This window comes from Brachyhypopomus gauderio, chromosome 8 (assembly GCF_052324685.1).
Source record: "Brachyhypopomus gauderio isolate BG-103 chromosome 8, BGAUD_0.2, whole genome shotgun sequence".
In the NCBI taxonomy this organism is placed as follows: Eukaryota; Metazoa; Chordata; class Actinopteri; order Gymnotiformes; family Hypopomidae; genus Brachyhypopomus; species Brachyhypopomus gauderio.
The window spans coordinates 7,104,677-7,114,668 of NC_135218.1; the positions used below are offsets into that span (position 1 = coordinate 7,104,677).

The 9,992-nt window shown below is 41.4% G+C and overlaps 1 protein-coding gene across 5 annotated transcripts; it reads right to left on the minus strand.

Annotated features, from left to right (window-relative positions):
• Nucleotides 1-320: 320 nt before the first annotated feature.
• On the minus strand, nucleotides 321-6,210 carry LOC143521328 (delayed-rectifier potassium channel regulatory subunit KCNS2). 5 transcript variants are annotated; one of them, XM_077014088.1, is made up of 5 exons: nucleotides 5,945-6,210; nucleotides 5,754-5,821; nucleotides 5,566-5,653; nucleotides 3,274-4,250; nucleotides 321-3,067 (listed from the first exon to the last, which is right to left on the minus strand). In XM_077014088.1, exons 3-5 carry the CDS (start codon nucleotides 5,642-5,644, stop codon nucleotides 2,537-2,539), a joined length of 1,587 nt encoding a protein of 528 aa, XP_076870203.1. In that variant the 5' UTR covers nucleotides 5,645-5,653; nucleotides 5,754-5,821; nucleotides 5,945-6,210; the 3' UTR covers nucleotides 321-2,536. The 5 variants fall into 5 exon arrangements, with proteins under 5 accessions (XP_076870203.1, XP_076870202.1, XP_076870205.1 ...); XM_077014087.1 differs by having other exon boundaries at nucleotides 5,754-5,851; XM_077014090.1 differs by having other exon boundaries at nucleotides 321-2,776; nucleotides 2,930-3,067; nucleotides 5,754-6,210.
• Nucleotides 6,211-9,992: the final 3,782 nt, after the last annotated feature.

Genomic DNA, 9,992 nt, shown 5'->3' on the forward strand with positions numbered 1-9,992 from the left:
CTGATATAATCAGGCCTTGATTTCACAAAACATTTTGGAATAGCAATGTACTGTAAAGTACTGATGGATATTTGCCCAAATTTTGGCCAAATATTTGCCCAAAAGTTCCTGTCTTCAATCTTCTCAAATAATACATGAGAAGTTCTAAAGCAACTTTCTGCCAAGACATGATGTAATACAATGACAGAGACCCCTGCATTTGTGTGTTGTTAAAAATGTACCAAAAAAGGACTGAGTAATTTTTCAAAGGCTTTATTTCATACTTAGCATTTCAATAACTACTGTTTTGTATATGATATTGTGATATAAATTTCATCAGACTTAGTTACATTAGCTAACACTACTTTGTAAGTCATATTTGGTTGAAGTCTTGAAGCCATGGGATGACTAAATGCCAGACCAATGTAAAAAAAAAAATGATGTGCATATGTGTAAATAGGTGCACATGTAATGCATTTTATGTAGCATGATCAACTGTATTTCATAATAGGTTTGTCACTTTCAAGAACTTAATCAGCACAATCGGAAATTAACATCATTTCATCACTGTTAATGGAGGTGAGCACATAAAGCAAACTTTGGTTTAATGAAACCAAATACATCTGTGCCAACATTGGCAAGGCACAAATCATGTATTTAAATAAGTTTTGAAGGCTAACCCTGTGATGATAAAGTAATGATATGCTACTATCTAAACCCTGTCTTCTTTAGTCTCGAAAGGCCACTAGTAATAACTCTGCAGGGCATCAAGGCATCATTATGGGTTTAATAATTAGGAAACTCCACCCTTCAACTACAGGCTTTCACTGTGGGTGGTCATAGTCAAAACAAAAACAATAAAGCCTGAATGATCCAGTGAGCTACAAGCTTAACATTTCCATTTGTAGATTTATTAGAATTATTCTCTGTAAGCAACCGTGGGTAAGAACGGTAATAAACATTTAATTTACTGAAAGAGCAGAATCAGCAGGCCTAGTACCACCATGTCTTTAATGTTCTGCCACAAACAACAAAATAAGAATGAAAATGCCAAGGAGATTTGCTCAAATGTGAGAAGCCCTATATTTCAGGAGCAAAGCTTGCTCCCCTTCAGAACAAACATTCCGTAACGTGAGCTTTGAGATGAGTCGGAGGGGTATATTAGGCATGATATCTGCAACATAATACTCAAGCCATTAGGCTGCTGCAGATGATGACATTGAAAGTAGTGCTAGCTGGCCAAGCATATGAGGTCAGAAACAAGAACTGCAGCAAGGAGAAAGTGAAAAAGTTTTGGCAGGTTTGTCATGCTGAGGAGGTAGTTTGAACCAAACCAACCATTGATAACAGCTGTATAACACAATTAAAATATCTCAGGCAGCCGGCAAAGCTTCAAAAACAAAATCATGCTAATGTAAAAAATAAACATTGATATGAATTTGACACTCTGGCTTATCTATGGTACAATAGGATTATGCTATACATACACAGCTACAGATTTCCTGTTTCTTGTTTACAGCTGGACAAGCAACAACAATGTAGTTTCTCTGAAGAATTCTCACCAATTCAAATGAACATGTCTGAACACTTACACAGTATAATGTGTGTTAGTATCAGGTATTTTCAATATTGTAATAATGGCTTAAATAGCCAAGACACAATTTCTTTTTTGGCTGTTGAATTATTAATGTTATTTGCATTAGCCTGGTTCTAGCCCCAATGTTCTCCAAGTATCTTCTCAATGTATATACAGTATAAAGTGAAGAAGGTTCATGATAATTACAAAAAAAAAATGTGTCAAAAGAACAATGTTCTCATTTTAAGTGGCTCATTCTAATCATTTTACATTTGCAATACAAGTTATGCAATACAAAATGAAAATAGGAATGGGCTCACATCACTCTGCATTTGTTCATTTCTTTACAAGACTAATTTTCACTGGGGAAAAATATATGTTGCTACTTTTCTGACTATATTAACCACATTTCTTAACCTAAATTCCTCTGACACCTTCTGTCATGAACAGTGAACTGCAGAGTATACTTCCTGTATCAGACTACATCTCAAGCAAACCAAATCTAATATCAGCTGGCATCAGAAGGCAATAAAATTACACAACATTATCCATGTTTGCCTATAAAACTGTTCATAATAAAAGATACTAAAATACAGAAATCATAGAAATCATCTCCTGAATACAATTTGATGTATACAATTATGACTGACTCAGTATGTCATTTTGAATAAGGGGAAATGGTGACCCTAATGGCCTAATGTGATAAACTGCAAAATCCTTGAATTTCAAGAAACACAGGGCACTAACAGCACTACACTGTGCCCTGCTATTCACTGGGGCACAGCCCTATTGCTTAGACAGCAGCTGACCAGAAACACACAAAAAAATGCAAATGTAATTAGACTTGCATACTCATTTATAACCCCTTTGTCCAAATATGATTAAGTGCAGAGTGGTGTACCATCACGATTTTTAACTGATGACTGCATTTTCACCTCAGATGCACTGAGTTTGACTTCAAAGGCATATCAAAGGTTTCACTCAGAGGTCACAGAGTTCCTTTCCTCTTGCGCGTGGAGCTCTCCTTTCATGCTGTGCTGAAGTTGCTGGAAGTGGGTGATCTACATAGCTGTAGTTCATCAACCCTATTTCATGATCTTCATCTTCCTCCTCTCTGTCCTCTAAACACTCACTGTCCCCTTCAGATCCCTCTTCCCCCTCTCCCTGGTTCATATTAGCTTTCTTCTTGTTGTTGTTTCTCACTGAAGCCTCCAGAGCCTTCTGCTTGCGGTAGAAATGCGAGAACTTATTGAAGATGATGGTGATGGGTAAGGCCACCACCAGCATGCCACCCAGGATGCAGCCAGAAGCTGCCAGCTTTCCTGCTACCGTGACAGGGACAACGTCTCCATAGCCAACTGTGGTCATGCTTACCGTACCCCACCACCAGCAATCAGGGATGGTATCCAAGCCAACATCCTCCTCATACTCCGCAGTGTAAGCTATGCCAGAGAAGACAGACACACCTACAGCCAGGTACAGCAGCAGGATTCCCACCTCTCTATAACTGTGCTACAAGAGTAAAGATGAGGTAAGGAGGTGGGTGAGCTATGGAGTTTGTATACGTCAGAGGATTTCCTTGCTGATAATGACAAATGGGAAACAGCACATTAAATAAAACTGCATGCAGAGGCTAAAAGCTGAGGTAGTAAATTTATGGTATATTTTGATTGTATCTGTAGAAGGCTGAAAATAATTCAGTAGCTGAAACATCTTACCCGTAATGTCGCACCAAGTGACCTCAGCCCTGTTGAGTGTCTTGCCAGCTTCAGTACCCTGAATATCCTCATCAGCCTAAGAACTTGGACAACCTTCCCCACGTTGCCCAGCTCAGATTCTCCTCCAGCAACCAAGTCAAAGAAGAGTGTGATATAGATGGGAACCACTGAGATGATGTCAATCATATTTAGGGGATGGAGGAAAAACTTCCGATGGTTTGGGGCGAGAAGCATGCGTGTCACTACTTCAAAAGTGAACCAGCAGATACAGAAGATCTCCAAAGTGTGCATGGTTGGGTCCTCAATTGGCATTTCATTCTCATCATAAACCTGATACTCTGGGATGCTGTTGATGCACATGGTGGCAATTGACATCAGCACAACACTGATGGAGAGCAAGCTGAAGAGCTTGCTGGGAATAGAATATCCCGGGTTTTCCAAAGTTAGCCAGAGGCACTTCCGAACGTTACCACAGCGCATGTCCTGGAAATGCTGAATGTCCTTGTTAAGGTCCGATATCTCGTCTATAGAGGTGTCTACACTGCTTACGTCACTCTCCTCATCCCATGACTTGTGATGGCTCTCCAGTTTGCGATCATGGTAACGATAACTACAGCAACTGTCCAAGAAGAACTCGTTGATGCCCCAGTACTCGATCTCCTGGGAGAAGGAAAAAATGCACAGCTCATCCATGACATGCAGTTTTCCCGTCTGATAAAAATGAAAAACATAAGGGAAGAGACCAGGGTTCCGGTCAAAGTAAAACTCTTTCTTCTGAACATCATAGTCATCGCAGACTTGCAGAATAGCTTCCTCTGTGTCACAGGTGAGAAGGCGGCAAAGCCGTGTATCTGGAAACTTCCGGAGCATACTGGAGCAGATGCTGTGCTTGAGGCCACCCACATTGACATTCACCAACTGTTCTTCTAAGTCCTGGTCCCAGCTAGAGAGATTATCCCTCACCATGCTGCACCTTTCTGTAATACAAAGTAGGACAATACAAGAATTATTGAGTTTGCCTTAGTGTTTCTGTGTTTCTAAAAGGTGTGATTTCTCAATTTTTTAAGCACTCTGCTCTGAAATCATCAGGCTGTAGCCCCTTTTTAAAACTGTGTATGCCCCTTGCAAACACTGCTTTCAGAGTTATATGTAAAACAAAGGGCGGTTGAGAGAACAGCACTATGAGTCTTATACAGTTTTGTACTGGTTTTAACTCCATATTTTACACACTTGGCTTATTTAAAGTTTTTACTTATTTTGTTGGTATATGATTAAGTTATTGTGATTTTTCTTGTCATGCTCCAAATGAAGTAGGCTACTGTGGGGAGTATCTAAGAAATCAACGTATCAATAAAGTGCATAGTAAGTGTACTGTATGCAAATACCTACAAATCCAGTAAAACTCATACTAGCTAGTAATCTCGTGTTTTTCCTACGTATTGTAAAGGGAAAGTCACATTGAACATCTAACAATTTGATATTAGCATATTAGTAGACTTAGCATTTATTGCAAAGTATACTACAGACCTCAATTTTATAATGTCTCTCACAAAACAATCTCCTATTTCTACACCCTATATAAGAAAATGAAACTATAAATCAAAGCCTATAAGCCTCTTTGATTAAGACTAACATATGTTTGTAAACTACATATTTAATGGTAAGGTTAATCTAAACTTAAGTATGCAATGTCATGCACTGTAGCTGCTGTTAGCACGCCTGGACAAGCTAATTAGCAGTAATACAGATTCAAAGACTTACTGTAATAGAATGCAATCAAAATCAATGAAACCGATACAATTTTGTTGCATGTCAAACGCATTCACAGTATTGATAGTGAATCTGGATTGGGAATGTTTATTCAACAAGTGCAACTCATCTAGTAATTGCAAGTCTACAATTATATATAACTAACATGATTCAGAATTCATGATTGAAGCAGGTTTACAACAAGCAAAACATTTAAAACTCAGTATTGCAGTGAGTTTCAATAACTGTCAGCAGGCAGAGCTGTACCCTATTTATGTCTGAATTCATTTATGCTTAAATCAAGTTTTTGACAAAGTTTGATCAACTTTCAATAATTTAGAGCATGTATGCATTTTGCAGAGTGCACTCTTCTCTGGAGAATTAACCATAGGCACTTTATGCACTTAAGTTAATCTATATTTAAAGAGTAGAGCTCTTTGGACAATGTTCTCATGAAAAAATATATAAAGACGAAATGATACGAAATGACAGGCTACAAAAAAAAACAACAAAACGTTGATCGCGAAATCATTCAGTACTCACCCCGTTTGATTATATCTGCGTTAATTTGCGGGTTTTTCGTCTTGCACACCACTGGTTCAGTTACTATCCTTTGCCACATTCTCAAACACTGTAACACGTTAGGTGACGAAATGAATCGCATTTGAATTACATTTATTGGCTCATTTATAGGCTTGCTAGGTTGTATTTTATTAGTTTAGGCTACTCACCAAATACTCTGGTACATTCCTCCAGACGTTTCTTTCATCTCACTGGATCACTTGTGCTCGACTTGTAGCTTGATGTTTCGAGGCAAATTCAGAAGATTCTGTATTTGATGCCAACTCGATATTACAGTTCTTTAATGTGGCTTTATTTGTTTTTCTTCACAATATACATGTCTGGTTTTTTAAACACTTACGTCCTTCTTGAACACTGCGAGGCAGCCGTTCTGTGTGGATGTAGATTCGGCTTCGTCGGTTTCCATCACGTCTTATTGCATTAGAGTATTATCATAACACGTGGCTGCCATTAGGTTCAACGGCACCTACATTATTGGAGTACTCGTCTTCCTGTGTTCACTTTCAAACGGCTAAAATTTGCCATTATGAACAAGCAATTTCTAAACATGACAGGATGTAACAGTATATTTGGATATAAGACGTGAAATGACACCTACATCGCAGGTTAGGCTATCCTGTCTGCTGTTTTATACAACATGAAAACTAAACTGGCTAACATCTCAATGTTTTGCTTTGGCGTAGTCTTGTGCGTGTAAATCATTTCAGTGATTTGAAACTGACCGAGTTATAAAACTGTTCATTTTAATTTTGCCAGTAAGCCACTTTATGCCTCAAAACAGCGTCAAACATCCACATACGGGCTCCCGATTACACAGTTTACTTAAATGTCGCTCTTGGAGAAGCTCGTATAAAAACAACACTTTCTGAAACAGGTCCAATGAACATTCGTAGGCGCTCTGGTGTATATTTCACACAAGTTGAGCCCTTCAGTACTGGATTGGTGTATGTAAGTACAAGTACATGTAAGAAAAAGTAAAGGCAAAATTGATTGTTGGATAATAACATATCTGCACTTCTGTTTTATGTGTCGTTATACATTTCAGTAGCTATGACACTTAATGACTGAATAGAAATGATGACTTCTCATGGTCCATGTACTGGGAGAATGAGGATCTGAACTTAACAGCCACATCTACCTAACAGTACAAACATGTCTGGAGGTGGCGCTGCAGTGTGTTGACATCACAGACGTCAAGAATAAGTTTATGGGTTGATTCGCCAATGGAGTGGTGATGTTGGCTAAGGCAGGCACACAGATCAGGAGCCATATGAGCTAATGAGACAGTAAGCTTTGCTCACTGTACAGAGGTGTGGGTGATGAAGCGCTTTGCAAATGGGAACGTCACGTTATAGCCCGTTCAGCTCAGTTGCATAGTCATCGAGGCACGTACACTGCAAAAATGTTTTTTGACTTTGTAAATATAATTAAGTTTATTTAAGTACTATCTACAAGAATAATTTAGTACAGTCTTACTTAAGAATTTCACGTAAAATTATATGCAATACTTGGTGTTTCTTTGTAATTGTTTGTCTTCTAATACATTTGTAAATTTATGTATAAATGCCAAAGTAAAATTTACAACGTTTTTGTATTTTTTTTCATTTTTGTGAGAAGCAAAAGATCACTTGCAGGATCCACGCATGTTTAACTGGCATAAAAAAAATAAAATAAAAAAATCGCTAAAATTTTCCCTCCATTTTATACCCGTTACATTCACCCCTCCATAATTTCACCAAAACAGCCCTACACATGGGTGTCGCACCGGCAAATAGGATGCTCTACAACACTATGCAAGTGCAACAAAGTATACACACACATACACACGCGCACACACACACACAGCATATACAGGGGGACTCATCCAAAGATTTCTACATTACTGACAAAGCTTTTCGAGGTGATGCCATACCCCATGTAATGGGTCTCTGAACCATGTTCTGCAGAAGCCTGTTGACCGACTTAACTACTCTGCCTGCCCTGGTGACCACCCTGTTTCGAACCATAACCCTGTCAGGGTCACGTTCGGGCGAGGTCGGCTGAGAGTCATCACATCGACGACCAGGGGTATGAGATGCATCGGGAACAATGTCAGGATCAGCCTGTGTCTCCTCAGAGCCAACTGGAGCAGGGGCTCGAACAACTGTCAATTCGGGTAACATGAGAGCAGCGCGTGCATCATCCATACCATCCCCTTTTCCACAGCAGGTGTCACTGTTGTCTGTGGAAAGTGACGTGACCTCCCTTGCTACAGTGTCTCTGACAGCAAGATCTGTGTCGGACAAGACCCACAATGATGTCTGTGACTGGGAAGAATCTTCCCCCAGACAGCTAAGTCCATCAGGTTCGCCACAAGCATCCAAGTCACCAGCAGATGAGCTGTTCGACGGTTGATCCTCCAATGCACCTTGGACAGGAAGGAAGCTCACATCTAGCAACAGGTTCCTGTGCACGACCTTCAAATTACCCAATGTATCACAGATTCGGTAGATATGAGTCTTGGGGCATCTCTCAACAACAGTATACACCATGGGTTCCCACTTGTCAGCCAATTTCTTCTTGCCTCGTTCTCCTTTGTTGGCAAGTAGAACCCAGGCACCGACCTCTAGAGAGACGCCTTTTACCTTCTTATCATACTGATGGGCCTGATGTTTTTGCTCATTGGCAGCGTGCTTCTGAGCAATACTAGCAGCTTCAGATAGATATGACAGCAGAGTTTTGGAGTAACTGTCGAAGTCTGCCACAATGGAATCATGCAGAACAGATTTGAACACCACATCTACTGGAAGTCTCGTTATGCACCCAAACATCAGATGGAAAGGTGCGAAACCCGTAGTCTCATGAACAGTTGCATTATATGCAAACGTTAAGGTCTGAATCTGCTGCGGCCATTCTTGCTTTGCTCTAAGGGGAAGGGCACGTAACATATTGCAGAGGGTGCGATTGAACCGCTCTGTACCACCATTGCCCATGGGGTGGTAGGCGGTAGTATGGGACTTGGCAACCCCAGACAATAGCAGCAGCTCAGCAACCAATTCACTTTCAAAGCCGGGACCTTGGTCTGAGTGAATACGCTCAGGGAAACCATAAACGCAGAAAACACAATCCCATAGCTTCCTGGCAATCTGCTTAGCAGTCTGATTCCTGCACGGGAAAGCATACGCCATCTTAGTAAAATGGTCGGTCATCAACCGGTCATCAACGGAGTTCTTGTTCTTATCTTCTGCTGACCAAAAGTCGATGCAAACGAGCTCCATGGCGGCTGATGTCTTTATGCTCTCTAAAGCGGCCCGTGCGGCTGGCTCCGGTGTCTTGGCAAGAATGCATCTCCCACAGCAACGAACATACTCCTTCATGTCCCTTTCCATGTAAGGCCAGAAAAACCGTTGCCTCGCTAGATGGAGAGTCCTGGCCTGACCCTGATGTCCAGCCAAGTCGTGCACTCCTTCCAAGACAACGTCCCTTAGGCTCACCAGCAACACCAACTGAAGCCTCTTTATCTTGCACACACAGTCCCTCGTCACCCAGTACAGGATACCATTTTGAACTTTAAGTCTATCCCAATGCTTCAGCATGGCCAACGACCTGACGTCCATACCGTGTCTCTCTTGTCTGGAAGGGCGCTGTCTACGAACCACCAAAGGCAAGACTTTGCAAATGGCAGGATCCTTAAGCTGGTGGTCCTCTAGCTCACCCAAGGTAAGTGAAGGCAGAGTACCCAATCCCGCAGTTTGCAGCTGTTGAACATGATGGCATAGGAGGGTAGCCCTGTTCTCAGCATCCTCCACCCAGTCATTGTGACAAAGCAGAGCAGCCTTGACCTCTGAAGGGCTAAAGGAAGCTCCTGGTTCCTGAGCATGCTGCTGGATCACCTGAATGAGTTGAGTTCCTCGCCTAAAAACGTCCTGCACCCCGTCAACTCCTGAGCTCTCAGCTTCCTGTACCAAGTCGCTGTAGGGCTCCTGGATGAGGCGCTTGCTGACACAAGTAGCGAAAGGATCATGGCTGAGCGCATCGGCCACAATGTTTTTTGGGCCTGGAATGTATTTCAAATCGAAGGAGTAGGATGACAGCTTGGCCACCCACCTTTGCTCGTAAGCATCAAGTTTGGGCTTGGTCAATATATGGGTGAGAGGATTGTTATCCGTCCACACCGTGAAATCGTTCCCTTTCAGCCAGTGACTAAATTTCTCAGTGATGCTCCACTTCAGAGCTAAGAACTCAAGACGATGAGCAGGGTATCTCTGCTGCGATCTACTGAGATCTTTGCTAGCAAAAGCGATAGGACGAGCCTTGTCTTCTCCTTCAGGCAGCTGAGATAGCACCGCCCCTAACCCATTTAGAGATGCGTCCACAGACAGGATGAAGGGCACTGAAAAATCAGGATG